Source organism: Pangasianodon hypophthalmus, chromosome 21, assembly GCF_027358585.1.
Source record: "Pangasianodon hypophthalmus isolate fPanHyp1 chromosome 21, fPanHyp1.pri, whole genome shotgun sequence".
Classification (NCBI taxonomy): Eukaryota; Metazoa; Chordata; class Actinopteri; order Siluriformes; family Pangasiidae; genus Pangasianodon; species Pangasianodon hypophthalmus.
The window spans coordinates 18059608-18075692 of NC_069730.1; the positions used below are offsets into that span (position 1 = coordinate 18059608).

The window sequence follows — 16085 nt, forward strand, 5'->3', positions numbered from 1 at the left end:
ACCACGTTATTTCTATCTACAGCATATGTGGTGTATATGCGTATGATTTTCACACACGTGAATTTTTACACATTTCCCTAAAAAAAAAAAAAAACAAGTAAGATAAGAAGTCAAGTTATTTCAGGTCTTGTAGTTTTTCTGGTGCATGAATACCCCAAAACCTTTGAGAAGGTATAAAATAACCAGAACTACTTTTTACCATGTTGCAGCAGTATAGTAAAGTTGTATAAATCTCTAAAACAGCTTCAGGATGATTTTCTTTTATATCTCTCTCATCCGAACACCTTTATTGTTAAAGTGTAACGGTTGTTGTTTTACATGTAGTAGTTTTAAATGTTTCATTATAAATAGGCCATTAATAGGTAACGGGTTTCTCTTGCTTTTTTTGTGTATAAATTCTTGTTAGTGGGAATCACACATGCTACAGATGCAGTTAACAGAAAAAGACAACTTTCAGAGCTGCAGGTTGCAGATCACCATCAAATCCCACTCAGTTAGTTTAGAGCATTTTCAGACACTAGTGAGACACTAGTGAATATGGAAGTTCTACTCCCGGGTCACTATCAGCCTGGAAAACTGAACACTGAATTCTTGATCCAATGAAGGCTGGACATTGAGCTATAAAGGGGCCTCTGTTGATGGACACGAGCTTCCATGCTGTGCACTCTAAGTTTCAGAATCAACAGTTTGAGCTGAGCAGGCTATCTTGTCAACATGACAATTGGTACATCCTTAAATAGTGTAAAATGATAACAGATTTATGGTTTTGCACATTGAGTGACCTAATTTATACTGTATATATGTATGTATAGATAGATAGATAGATAGATAGGGCCACTGCTGGGCCCTTGAGCAAGGCCCTTAACCCTCAACTGCTCAGTTGTATTAAATAAGATAAATGTAGGTCGCGCTGGACAAGGGCGTCTGCCAAATGCCATATGCCATGCTTAAATTTTCCCTATGGGGATCAGTAAAGGTACATTTTATCTTACATGTAAATGTAAACGTAAACTCGATGGCAACGGGATCGATGGGGATGCCTCTGCCACCAACAAGTCTAGTTATTCTTATTACTAATATGTATGCCTGAAATACCCATAAAATATACTTCCAACATAAAGGAAGCTATCGAAGAACACGTATGTCAGACATTTGACCTTGCGTTGACCTTGACCCTGTTTGGATCACTTCCAAATTATGAAATTATACAAATGCGCAAATAGAAAAAGGAATGTTTCTGGATCATTATGTAGAGACATTTTAACTACTTCCAGTTTTACAACCGCAAGTAAGAGATGGAAATAAATCAGCTAGTGTATTATAAAACAGTTGGCACCAGCTGGCTGAGGTTTACGGGAAAAGATGCATTTGCTGATAACACATGTGTGACATGGGAGTGGAGTTATGCAGTCAGAATGCTTTACACTAACTTCACAGTGAAAGCATGCTCGCATTTGCTTAACAAGTTTAACATGACTGCTGGAGTGCGTGCTCACACTCACAAACACACACACTCACACACACACATCCTGACTCCAATTGTCGAAACGTTTCACACATGAGCCAAAACAAACTATAAACCTTTTACCACCATACGAAGGGTCTGTCTGTCTCTCTCTCTCTCTCTCTCTCTATCACACACGCACACACACACACACACACACACTCTGTATATTTTGATGCATTTCTCAGCTGGAAAAAAACACACCAGCCATATCCTCATCAGAGCTTGCCAGATAGTGATGAAGTGATTAAATGTGCCATCAGTCTGAGCCTAATAAATCTGCCATAAAGAGATACTGCAAAAGCCATTATTTTTCATACATGGTGATATAACAATTCAGTATTGATATTGTAATATATTAACACCATGATACACTTCTCTGAGTGTTGTGGATGTTATCAGACGTCAGTGCGTTTATACTGAAAAAGTAACTAATTACTCTTAAAAAGTAACTAATTACACTTTAAAACACTTTTAAAAAAAACATAAACACGTTACTCACTTACATCTTACTCCTATTTCTTATTGAATCATTTTTTTGTAATTAATGAATGAAAAACAAACTTTTTTCTTTATACCACAGCTCTGGTGAATTCTTGATTCTGATTGGTCAGAAGGTGTTGATTGATTTTCTATAACATCAGCTCTGACAGTAGTACCGGCTGTAATTCTAGTCACAGCTTTATATTAATGTACTCGTTCTAATATGTTCTTGTTTCTATAGCAACAACTAACTGTTGGTGTAGTGAAGTTTTCTGTAAAGAAATGTTTATTTAGGCTTTTTGGAAGGAGTCTCCAGTGTCAGCACTTTGTAGCATCTACAGGTCTATCTATTTTTTTCAAGAGAAAGTGAGGAAACAACTGTTCATAGCTGTTATAACATAAGAGATATCAGGAACAAAATAGTTTTGCTGACATTCATTAAATGTAACTATATATGGATAAAAAGTAAGACTTGTTTTTTACTTAATAAAAATTGTTATTGTTGGCAAATTGTTGTAGTATAAGGGGAAACACTTTGGGATGTGCTACGTCACGGCTACATCACACCCTCAAGTGTTTAATTCCCTACTTATTGCCCACTCCTAGTACTAGTAAAGATTAAAATGTTCAAATGTGATATTAAACACGTATGAAACTGGAAATCCAATCTGATTCTAAAACATTACAGATGTGATGGGGACGTTTTAAAAAAAAAACATCACACACACACACGTGTGATATGTACAAAGATTCCACCTCCGTGGATTTGGATAGTAAATGATATCTAACCTGTTCTAACATCAGTCCAGCGATTCAGGCTGATTTTAGCTCGATGTCGGATCTGTGCAGTCGTATTAAAGTTCAAGGTCCTTGTGTGAGTCTAAAATATTACTAACGACTGTACTGTTCTCCAAATAAACACATAACACATAACAGCTCCGTGGCTGTTTATCTTTGTGACTTACACACTTTCTGTTGCTTGACGTTAACCATCACGTACAGAGACCAGCTTGTACCGACATTAAATCATGGCCTCAGGCTAACTAACTGATTCTAGCACTCAGCATTCAGAATGTGTAAATCAAATAAATGTGTTTGTCAGACCCTCGCCCCATTTTGTTACTGCGAGAGCTTTTTTGGAGCGTGATCAGACGTATGGCGAGCTGTCATCCGCAGCATTCAGGAGGGAAAAGTGTGAGAACCAAGCACCAAGAGGAGGCAGGGGAATGGCGTCAGTCCAGGGCAGGGAGAAAAACTCGAGCCTCGCTCTCTCCGCATCACTCCACACTGACAGCCTGGCCGTGAGAGGCCTTGATTATCTCTCTCTCTCTCTCCCTCTCTCTCTCTCTCTCTGTGTGTCAGACATGAAAAGCCGAGCCTGCTTTTCCCTACACGTAAACCATCCAGGCTTATGATTCCTCAGTGTGGATTGACTTATGGAGGAAAAAAACCTCAGATTTATATACACTTCATTTGTAACATTTACAAGAGAGTTAGGTTTAGAGAAACACTTGATTTGTGGATGGAGGAAGTCCGTGTAGTGCCTGGGCCCCTACAGCAATCTGCTTGGCTTGGTAAAGGTTTGATTCTCGTCTTGCTATGTGTCTTGTGTAACGTAGAACAGAACTGACTCCATTGTCAATGGTCAAGGACATCAAATGCAGAGGATGTCCCTGTATTTCACATTTTTATTTAATGTCCAAGCATTGCCTAGTGATTTCGCACTCTGCTCCAAGAGTGATGAGGACATTTACAGCATCTGGCAGACGCTCTTATCCAGAGCGACTTACAGAAGTGCTTTTTAATCTTCATCCAAACATATCCTCATGCTAGTGCAAATAGGTCAGGGTCTAAGAATACTACTGAGTTAGGTACACTGAGTTTGTATGACAAAAACAGTGAAGAGGAGGGTTTTGGAGTCTTCTTTGGTAGACAGCCATTTGATTCAGGCAGCCAGGAGTTCGGAAGTTCATCCCACCGCCTCGGTAGCAGTGCAGAGAAGAGTCTTGATGTATGTCTTACGTGTACCTTGAAGGGTGGTGGTACCAGTCGAGCCGTGGTAGGGGTTTGGTGCAGACTGAGATTTGGAGGCTGGTCAGTTTAGGCAAGCGTCAGTTTTAAGTGCAAGTAACTGCTAACAGAAGCAAATGCGTTTTTCACATCCCTGTCATTAAGTTAAGCCTTAAGTTGGAGTCCAAGTACAGGACAGAAAAAGTTCAATATCAAGACTTTAAGAAATGATGGTGGACAGATTTTGGGAAGTCACCTCACACGTTAGAGGAGCATTAAAAGACATTCACATGTGGTGTGAATTAACACGTGAATACACACTGTATTGACTGTAAAAGAGGTAAACTCACGTGGTACAGCAACTCCAAAGTGCTCAGGATCTGAGAGCAGAAGTTTTCTTTTCAACTCGGTTAAACCAACACCACTGGGCCCTGTTGGACACGGATACACACATATACAAACCGCTCATTAGTGTAATTATTAGTGCTGAAAAGGCTATCATAAACACGTGCGTATTTAAACCCAGAGTTTTGTCATACTCATGGTTCTGATATAAACATTCATGCCTGCTTTAAAGGTTGAGAGAAATTACTCCAAAGGAGCTCTGACTCGTAACTGCTTTTTGATGGGCAAAATCAAAAGTGTGCACTCATGAACCATCCGTTTTTCTGATGTACTGGCTCTTCAAGTGAGCAGGCATCTGAAGTTTCCATTACTGGGGTGTGAGTGCAGACCGAATGGGATAACACTGTATTGATTTCAGCTGATGGCTCTGCTCACTCGCACACATCCAGAACACAGAGTCTGAGCTGCTCTCGGGAGGAAAAGCCAGACTAGCGTGGCGGGGATGAAAGATCCGTCTGATACCCGTTCAGGACAGACTTGAGTCGAGCGGTCTGGGACATGTGCAGAGCCATAATGACCTCTCGGGAAAGCGTGCATCACCAGCAGCCGTGTGTTGATGCTAAGTGGAATTCCACAAATATCTGCCATCGTAATCATGCGTGAAATAGTTGAATTGCTTTTTTGCAGCAAATGGCTTTAACAGAACAATGAGAAACCAGAAACAAATGAGGAAAGGGATGAAAATAATAGTTCCACGTTCCTGCTCAGGCCTCATGTGGGCATCCAGCCTGCCCCCTCAGTGCCACCATACACCGGAGGATGTCCAGAACTCCGAACTGCACGATGTTTTCCAAGAAACTATTCGCAAAGTCTCTCTGTGGTCGCTTGAACAAACACATTTAGGAAGACGGTATATTTTCATTCTGTACCATCTTTGAAGTTATATCGCATACCTACGTAAATGGATATCGTAGAGCCGGGCAAATTAGAAGTTAATGCCCTGTGTCAGGGGCCAACGTAAGCCTGAGAGAATGACATAGGTGAAAAGCGAAACTAGCAATTTGGACAATAACCTTCTCATTTGGAAGAGATGAGGGATGTTGAAGGCAGCTTTGGTGGGCTAGATGTATTGTTTGTTTCCTGAAAAATGCTATAAAGTCAGTCTCAAATACAGCTCGAAGAATGAAAGAGAAATCATGATCTCAGTATTATAAGGCTCTGGAATTTTGGTCGAAAATGAGTTTACCAGTTTTTCATTCTCTTGTAGATATTATTTAAGTTTTTGGTATGATAAATAAAATTTAAAAAATAAGAAAATGTTCCACCCCACAGATAAACTTGGTTTTATAAGGTTCTAGCAGCCAGCCAATCATCATCCGGGTTTTAACATAGCATGAACAAAACATACACGGCCTTGGCCAATCCAGATGCACGTTCTACAGTATTTATGCTCTGGGAAGAAAAGAACGGAGTTGAAGCCTCAGTACACTGAGATGGAGAAGAGAGTAACCTTTTTAGCTGTAAATCATCTATGAAAATAATAATAACGCAATAAGTGTACAAAACAGATACAAGTTTTCTGTACTCACTTGTTTTACAGTTTATACATGTTCAGGCAGATTAGAAAGTCTTCAATGCAGCAGGAAGCTAATACTTCATTAGCATTAAGTATTACTGATACTGAGATTAGCTAGCCCAATGCAATGCGCTTAATAAACTTTTTATAATTATATTTTTATAATGAAATTTCAAGGTAAAATATCTTGTTTAGGAACGGCTTCTGCTTTTAAAAAAAATAAATAGCTTGTATTTTAGATCTTAGAGAATACACTGAGAAAAAATTTACCATAAAGCATTTATGATCATAATATGGTCTTAATAGACACTTTTCTCTGCTCATTGTCTTAGAATTTATTATGTTTAATTGTTCGATATATTTTTTTTAAACAAAGCAGTATTTGATTTTAGAGAATAATAAGATTGTAGGGTTGGCTACTGTTACAGAAAAATCACTTTCTAAATGTCTAAATGTAAATTTGAAGTAAGTCTAGCCCTTTTTGAGCTTGAAATATTATTTTTTATAGGGATTTTAAAGTTTTGCTAGCTGAAAACTTTGATTTTCACCCAGATAGAACCTTATATTACTAAAAAAAAAAAGTCAAAAAGTCTGAACAGGAAAAAAAAGGCTTGTTCATTTCTCTGGCCATCGTCAGCAAAACTATAAATCAGCTGACCAATCCAAGACAATCCAGAAAAGCGTTTTGTTTCTTGGATGTTCAACATTTGCGGTCAGTTTCCTTTAAATTTCAACGGCAGACACCCCGGGTTTGACCTTGCTGAGATGATTAAGCTGCTTTGAAATCGAACTGTGCGGACTGCGAATATTTTGGCCTGAATCAAGGCTCCCCTGAAGACCTTCGAGGACTGGAAGAGATATTATCACGCCCCTGTGCGCTTTCTGTTGTTTTTGCAACAACAAAGCTTACATCTGCTCTGGTGCCGCTGCCAACGGCTGTTCACACCTCTGATGTATCGAAGAACGAATTTAATAAATTTGCCACGGAGACACATTTTTATTTCAACGATCTGAGACGGAGTGAGAAAGCTTGGACGCGCTCGTTCCATGCACTTGTAGTTATGCGAGAGCGGCGCGCTTACAGGGTTATAGTTACAAAATTTCTGAAACGGTTTGTTTTCACTCCACATCAAAATGTCATTCGGACAAAAACCAATGAGCGAAGGAGAACAGCAGACCTTCCATTACATCAGGTCTGAAAAGTTACATTCTCTAAAACGTTAGCCGTCCAAAAGGAGGCCGAGTTTACATTATGGCCTCGTACCTGATGAAGTGTGGCGACGGGATATCGAAAGACGGCAGCGGGTGGACAGGAGTGATTTGGGCATGTTTAGAAGACAAGCGTGCCGCCCCTGGCGATTCATTCCAAGCCGGCCATTTGAAGTGCCATTAAGAGGAACATTCTGCAGACCTGAGGCGAAGTCCAGGCAGAGCAATGAAAACAGATCCATACTGCAGATCCGTTTCTCGTTGCAACTTTCCAGATTGTAAAAGTATCCATACGCTGCTCTCTTAAGGGTAGTCAGCTTCAAGGAAAGGAAATAATAAGACAGCAGATAAGAAGGAGGGTTTAATTGAAAAACTTCCAAGATTCCATGGAGAACTGCCAGGAGGACGTTGAAGCTCGGGTTTACTGTCTAGGGACCCAGCAGTGGAGCGAGGTTAAATAAAAATACAAATGAGTGTAGTAGGCAGCAAGGCTAGAATGTAGCATTCTGAAAACCACAAAACACTCGAGGCACTAAAAGACGTCACGACTCGTCAAGATGGTCTAATGAGGAATTTATAGAAAGTCGTAAAATCCTGTAAAAATGATTAAATTCTTCAAGTGAGTCAGGGAAAGTCAGGGAAAACTATCCCACCAAGAATACTATGCTGATATTACACCACAGTGCTGCTGAATGAACTGTGTTCCAATTCAAATTCATTTTAATCCGTTATTGTTTCTATAGTAACACCTCATTCACAGGGAGTTGTATGCCAGACATATCACAATAATCTAAGACTAACGCTAAATGGATTAGAAAAACATGGAACTGTTGATATGGTGAAGTTTTCTGCAAGGACACGTTTATTTAACGTTTATGGACGGAGTCTCCAGCGTCAGCACTTTGAACCTGGGAAAGTCTTCAGGATAGATATAAGGTATATTAGGTATAAGATATATTAGGTATAAGATGAAATAAGCGAATCAGGATGTGTGGTTTTAAGAAGAAAAAAAAAACAACTTCAGGGTGATAATAGTAACTACTCATGTTGCTTCATGTAACTACTCATGTTGCTACTCATGAACTTTTTATCCAGCATTTGTATGGATTATGTTCTGAAATGCAAATGGCCAAAGGCTATTATTTTTATAATAAGTATGAAACTGGAGACTCCTTCCATAAACACTAGCAAAAATTCAAAACCACTGTGGTATAAAAGCTTACATCATATGCAGCAGTTGCATAAGAGTTACATCTTGTACATACCAGCCAGCAGCACGAGGCGGTACGGTTCTCCTGGCTCTCTGACATAAGGCACCACCTCCTGGTAGCTGGAAATGTGGTTCTCTCCATCAGCTTCACACTTCTTCCATTTCGCTTGCATTTCTTGACTCCTGCGGTCCTTCTTACTCAGCCGGAAACTTCTCCTCAATCCAGCTAGATGGAAAGAAATTTCATGGACATCATACACCAGAGATTAGGTTCAACCAGCCCCGCCTTATTTTAACCGTTTAGTACTTATTGAAAAATACTCGTGCAAATTCTTCAACCTGGAACATCGTGTTTCTCTAAAAAGTGTCATATGTTTGTGTAGCGTCTTCGAAAAACCCTGAGGCTGTCGTGTTTTTCCACCCAAACACAAACTCAGCTTCCATTTCTTCAACACAAGTTTTCATGGCTGTCATCCAGAGAGGAGGAGAACTAACCAGCGTTCCACGCAGAAAGATTACCGTGACACATAAGACACTGATAGCCATTTAATGGTGACAAATCCGCGTTCTTAACCACCAGATCCATGCAGGGACACTTGATATGCTGCATCTGGCTGCTACCACCGTGATTAACGAGTACAAAATGTTTGCGTATGCTTAGAAGGAGTCGAGAGCTTTGGAATGGAAAGGAACAAGTCACATCACTCCAAAAACTTTCCACAACATAACAAAACCACAAGCGCACAAGCTGCACAGGGCCAGCTAAAACGCTCCGCATCGGAGTTTCCTGATTGCTCCAAACTCGTAAAGTTGATGTACTGTACAACTCGGCAATATAAACATAACATATAGTCTTTGGATGCTCTGACACCAGCACATGAATCAAGAAGTGTATCGCATTACTAATAGCGTCTTCTGTTTTGTTGGGATGACGAATATGGACAAATATGTATTTCTTTAAATATATACCATTTTTTAAACCTAAATAGTTTCAACAGGCTTCTACATGGCACATCGATATTAAAGGAAAACTCCACCCTGAATGACGCTTCCCATTTATTTAGTAATGAAATTCTGAGTTTGTCTACTTTCACTTTGGTTAACAGTTTCCTACATTACCCACAATGCCATTTGACTACCTGCTGATAGTATCACAATGGGATTTATTTCTCTCTTCATCTCTACGTAAAGAGAGCGATGCAGCAACGCTTTAGTCGTTCTGTCCAGCTCTCACATCTCCTCATCTATACACTCTGCTTAAACAGATCAGCTTCCAAAACTCTAACTTTCATGCTAATACCATTGCAATGCCATCACGCTTGTCATCTCGTAGATCGTTAACTACCTCAGTTGAGCCTCTGTCGTAATTAATTCTTGGACTTAGAATCCAATGAATGCACCAACGTCTCCACTACTTCTATACCGGATTTCTCGTTAATATGATATTAAACATTGCTGTGTAAGAAAAGCAGCTCTTGCTCTTTTGTTTTTAGGAGCTAAAGCGATTGTTGAAACTTTTCTCCTCTTGTAACTTGTGTTAGAAATACAAGAGGAGAAAAGTGACATCAGCTTGACACAAGCTTTCAATATAAACGTGTTTAACGTGTTTCAGGATGGAGTTTTCCTTTACAGTCTGAATTGGTTAAGGAACTGTCAGCTATTCTGCTCTGTGTTTGACTCCAGGCGTGAGCGTTACACTCTTCCACAGGCTGATGAACACATGTCGAGCATGTCTCACACTCCCACAGACGCAGTAGCCACAGCACAAATACACGGCTGATTGGCCACACCGATATCAATCTAACTGAATCCCTTAAACTGTTCCAGACATCTCTGTCCTGCACGGAGAATAACAACCGGGCCCCGAGGCTAGACAGCTTCTGCGCAAATAAATCTGAGGTTAGCAAGCCCTGACAGGAAAATAATTAAACCTATATTTCCAAAAATGGATTTCTTTTATCTGTGCAGATTGATTCTCTCACTGAGTGAATCATTCCAGATAGTCTTCTTCTTTCTTTCTCTTTTTTTTTGTAAACGGAATAACCTGTGTTTTTTTTTTTTTTTGACATAATCCTGGATTATATGTGAGTGCACTGAGAGCTTTAGACAATCCTTTTCAAGGAAAGGCATACAGGAGCTTTGCTCGAAACGCTGAAATGCACCCTGACATGTGCTGTGCTGGGAATTCGTGTGGGTTACAAAATGACACGAGTGTTTTTGGCCTTTCAAAGCAGCTCGGCATTCAAGATTGTGACATGCCCCGTGGAAATTGGTCAGACAGCCGACAAAACACATTTTCAAATCTAGTTATAATATTTGGCAAACGAGTCATTGTGACATGATGCCTGGAGAAAAATTTCCCTAAGGTTCATGCTTAATTTGGTGTTTATAACTACCTCTCGTGATTTATTCAGCATAGAGCAGTTGCCACTAGACAAAAAAAAAGTGCACATCTCAAGACAAATTATGAACTGGAGTGATGTAGCTGAAGTTGAGGAACCGTCAGAGCCAGAATTCACACACCATGCTGACGAAAACCTCTGAGGGTTTTTTTTTTTTAAGTGTTTTCATTCAGCTGTTCATATTTAATTTTAAAAAAGGCCACACCCCCTTCAGGTTTAAATCCAAATCCAGATACAGATAATTGGAGCACTAAACTGATACAGATACTAGTACTAATGATTACCACTTTTTTCCACCTTGTATACTAAAACATGCTGGAGCCTCTATATCCCACACCAGGTGCTGAAAAGTGCTCACGACATGATTATGACTGTGAGTAAGGCTTTCTAGAGATTAGAGAGCCTGACCAAACGCTTCTTCCAGACATGTCCACTGACCAGGCCACACAACCAGTTTCCATAAACAGCAACAGCTAGAAGATGCCAACCCAACTGGCCAGGCTTATGTCTGCTTCACGCATGGCCTGCACCAAAGCTGAGCTCTCACCACATGGCTGTGGGAAGAAGCAGAAGTGAAGCGTACTGTAACAGCGTCTGAAGGGATCCGTGGGTAGAACCGTCTTGCTCTCTTATTATATGCTAGAGAAAGTTTGGTGTTTTGGATCGGGTTCCTCATGTAATGACCTCGAGAGCACACAGGAGAACATGGAAGACAACGATCCATCATGGGCTTGTAGATTTTGGAAACAGTATTTAAAAGAGATAAGGCAATCAAAACAAATAAAGCAGAGTTCTAATAGAAAGAGAGAGAGACAGAAAGAAAGACATATTAAAAAATTATCGTGAGACATCCAAAAAATGATGGAAGTAAAACGATGTCTTTCTTGTAAACACCAGCGGACCAACACTGCAGCCCTGAGGTACTCCTGCTACCTCTGGTTTCATACTGAATGAACTCCTGAGAACATGCTCCAAGAGAAAATGGAAAGAATGATGGATCTTGGCCTTGTAGATTTTGGAAACAGTATTTAACAGAGATAAGGCAGTAAAAACAAATAAAACTAATAGAGAGAATGAGACAGAAAGAGAAACAGAGCGAAAATTTATCTTGAAATATTTAAAACCTGTTGTTTAGCCTGCATCATAAAATTGAAAGGTACTCCTGCTACGTTTGGTTTCTTAATGAATAAATTTAAGAGTATGTGCTCCAAGAGAACCAGGACGAGAGTGATCCAGCTTGGCCTTGTGGACTTCATAAATAGAATTTAAAAAAGACAAGGTCATAAAAAAAAATCAAATAAAGGTCTAATAGAGAAATTCAGACAGTAAGACCTCCAATTTCCACAACACAAAAACGTTGAAATAAAATAAAAAGCTGTCTTTCTTGTAAACGTCAGTGTGTCACGAGGCAGAAGCGGATGAAAGTGCAAGTAGACAGCAGCTTTATTGATGACACAAGCAGACAATTCCAAAAGATAAGGCAAGAGAACAGTCAGATAACATGCAGAGGGCAGGCAATGAGTAAATAACGTGAACTAGGCAAGGCTAAGGCAAAACATAAAGCACAAAATAAGATCTGTAAGCGGGAAGACTATAAAAATCAAAGGCTTGGTAACGACTGGACAGAATCAGAGCGTATACTTCAGAAGGCGAGTGTTGTTTGAGAGTCGTTTTGTACTGTGGTCTGTAATTGTGAACAGGTGTGTGTAATCAGTAAGATGGCGAACTTGAACGTGACAGTCTCTGGTGGTGCTTGGTGTTGTAGTCAGTAGTGGCCACGTTTGTAGACCGCATTGTACTCTGGGTAGTGTAGTTGGATGCTATTTTCAGCGTTGGCACGACACAGTGGACCAACACTGCAGACCTGAGGTACTCCTGCTCCCTTTGGTTGCTTACTGAATGAACTTCTGAGCATGTGCTCCAAGAGAACATGGAAAGAATGATGGATCTTGGCTTTTTAGTTTTTGGACACAGTATTTAACAGAGATAAGGCAATAAATACAAATAAAGCTGAGTTGTAATAGAGAGAGAGACAGAAAGAGACAGAGTGAAACATTTTATCCTGACATGTCCAAAAAGTGTAGTTTATACAGCAGAAAGATGTTTTAAAAAACACTTGAAAAAAAGTAAAAAATATATATGTTTTTCTTGGAAACTCCAATGGACCAACACTGCAGACCTGAGGTACTCCTGCTACCTTCGGTTCCTTACTGAACGGACTTCTGAGCATGTGCTCTAACACAACACGATAAGAATGATGTACCTCTGCCTTATAGTTTTTGGAAACGTATTTAACAGAGATAAGGCAATAAAAAAAACAAATAAAGCTGAGTTATAATAAAAAGAATGAGACAAAAATAGAGACTGAGTGAAATAATTTATCCTGATTGGTCACAGCCTGTAGTTTAGCCTGCAGCACAATCAACTCGAAAGGTTCTTTACAACTGCTACTTTTGGTTTCTTAATGAATACATTTAAAAGCATGTACTCCAAGAGAACCCCTAGAGAAAAGAGTCTCCAACTGATTCATATTGGATTGGGCCTGAATCGAATTGTATTGGTGCTGAAATGAATCGTGTTGAAATGTATCGAATCATCACTTGTTTAAATATGTAATTTTTCATATTGTATCATATATTACATATTGTGATGTGTATTGTATCTTCTGAAAGATGGAGATTCACACCCGTGAGTCATATTGGATTGGGCCTGAATCAAATCACATCAATGCTGAACTGAATCGTTTTTAAGTGTATCAGATTTTTATGTGGCTAAATGTATTGTTATTATTGTATCGTATTGTCTGAAAGACGGAGATTCACCCTAGTAAAAAAGAGTCTCCAGTTTCCTCAGCACAAAAACTTGAACAAGAAACAAAAAGAAATCTTTCTTGTAAACCTCAGTGCACCTATACTGCAGACCTGAGGTACTCCTGCTACCCGTGTCTACCTTGAGTTTGGCAGCTGAGCTCTATTACATCATCAGCATCGATTTAACCCAGAACTCAAGAACCAAAGCAGACAGACACCACATCCCATCCGGTGGAATCCGGTCTGGTTTGCTAAAATAAAGGAAAAAAAATGCAATGATATGAAATGATATGTCTTAATTCAAAGTCCACGTGATGATTCTTCATGAAGTTCATCTGTCATTGGCTTCTGATAAAAATGAACGAGTGACCATGACTTATCGATTGCATCAGCCTGTATGGTAAACCCATTATCTGGTGAATGAAGCCCTTTGGGTTGTCTTCTAACCAGACTCTGCACACTAATGCACACATGCTGCGGCTACCTGACACTGAAAACATCCAAAGGATCTGGAGAAATAGAAAAGCAATCTGGACTGCTGAACCGTGCATTAGTGTCTTGGCTCCTGCTAGACTGCATACTGATTAAATAATCTGGTTTGTAAATACTGCCTATTTTTTTTAATGTTTTCCATGTCTGGACCTTATTGGGATCTGCTGATACCTTTTCCAGGTCTCTTTCGCTTAAATATCCCACCCACCCCTTCTCTGTGACCCTTCACATTCTCTACAATGCTCTGGGTCATATCTGATTGCGTTGCGATGATCGCTGTAAACACCGCCTCTGTGCTTCAAAGGCAGATTTATAGAAGAATGCTGCTACCAAAAGCTCTCCATGCGCGTCAAAGCATCGTGCAGTTTTCCATCACGTAGTTCCTAAACCATCGCTGCGATAAATCACAGCTTTTTGGCCTACCCCAAAATGAGCCCGTCACAAGCCGGCCACGTAGTAATGCGTTAAGCATGTTTTCTTGAAGGGGTCGCTGTGGGATTGATGCGAGCTTGGCCATCGCGTCTGTGCCTGAGATTTGCTGTGGACAAGCTGACATTTTGCCAGTGAGCAAAAAAAAAAAAAAGAGAGAGAGAGAGACTCTGCTTTACTCTTTACTAAGCCTGGCTGCTTCGCTTCACTCACCCTGCTTCTGCTCGCCGAGGCTCTTTATCACCAATGGACCAGAGCAAAGCACCCAGTCTGGAGCTATTAAAGACCTCCAAATTAACATGAATACTCAAACCAGATCGACATAAATCAAGAACTAATGAGTCTGTCTGAGCAGCTTTGAAAGGACAAATGTATCATGAGATGGATATGTGCCATGGGGGAGATTAAGCAGCATTAAGAAGCTCTGTTGTAGCCTTTCAGAGTCCAGTAAAAACTCCTTCAGGTTTAAGGTGGGATTTTAGATTTATAAAGCAAGTGTGTCAAAGATAAGTTTAAAGAAAGAAATGTTTCTTACCTATATGTATTCCATGTATGGCCACATAATCTGCATCTTCTTCTAAGGGCACACACACACACACACACACACACACACAGGTACCATTTACAATAGATGAGAAAGAAAAAAGGAAACGGTATAGTTTATGACCATTTTCTTGGACTGAAATAAAATTCAAACACTTCATTGTAAATAATCAGACATCTGCCAGTACAATACTGAGCAACATTTCAAGTCACATGACTATACTGAACATGATGTAACTTTTCATTAAAATACACATTGTGTCATTTCAAATGACCCCAAAATTATTTGTCTGTCTGCTCCAAATATTTCGACTTATCTAGACTTAGCTTATATTGTAGTTATGCTGTTAAATTATCATGAATTAAATCTGGGTTAACTTTCTGCTCTCAGTTGTTGCCATTCGTTTATTCATTTCTGCCATACATAAAATGGAAAGAAAAGCAGCTACATTTTGAATTGTAAGGAAATGAATCATGTTACGAAGTCTGCTAGCGAGTTATCCAATATCATGCTAGCTACCACTTCCTGTAATTACACTTAACTCTATTGAGAGAACGTTTTTAATCATACACTCAAGGAGAATGGAAAAGTAGATCTAATGAGCTGAGCGTGTTAGCTAAAGCTAGTTGTTTTTTAAAATTGAAATCTAAACCAGTGCAGATTTTTATCCATCAATTTGTTTCCTCCGAAGCTACAAATCTAAAACACATTCATGCAAGCTACCTAAGCTGGAGCATCTGCATGAACTTACTAAATTGACAAGGAAGTAAAGACGCCTCCTTGTCCTAATGGGTTGGATATTTATGGTCCATATCATTTGTTTTTTTCTCTCAGTTTACGAAGTCTGGATCTCCAGAGAGACCTGCTACTGAAATGGGAGGAAAAATGTCACCAAATATTACAAAAAGTGCTCTAACTTCAAACTCGCTGATTGCACCTTTAATGTTAGGTAGCTATGAATTTATACAACTAGCAAATAGTTGTTTTATTTAGTCCACTTATAACATGTATTGTATAATAATTAATCAAAACTAAACCACTGTTAAACCTTTTCCAGAGAAATTTAAAGCA

At 39.5% G+C, this 16085-nt stretch overlaps 1 protein-coding gene across 3 annotated transcripts in view; it reads right to left on the reverse strand.

Annotated features, from left to right (window-relative positions):
- Positions 1 to 16085, reverse strand: part of mpp7b (MAGUK p55 scaffold protein 7b) — a 53655-nt gene that overhangs the window by 9544 nt on the left and 28026 nt on the right. For 2 of the 3 annotated variants that reach the window (XM_026946265.3, XM_034314522.2), the window contains 3 exons: positions 15006 to 15047; positions 8393 to 8563; positions 4348 to 4428 (listed from right to left, as the gene is read on the reverse strand). In XM_026946265.3, the coding sequence (XP_026802066.3) occupies positions 4348 to 4428; positions 8393 to 8563; positions 15006 to 15047 (294 nt within the window). The remainder of the gene's footprint in view (positions 1 to 4347; positions 4429 to 8392; positions 8564 to 15005; positions 15048 to 16085) is intronic. The other variant, XM_034314521.2, reaches the window with a different exon arrangement.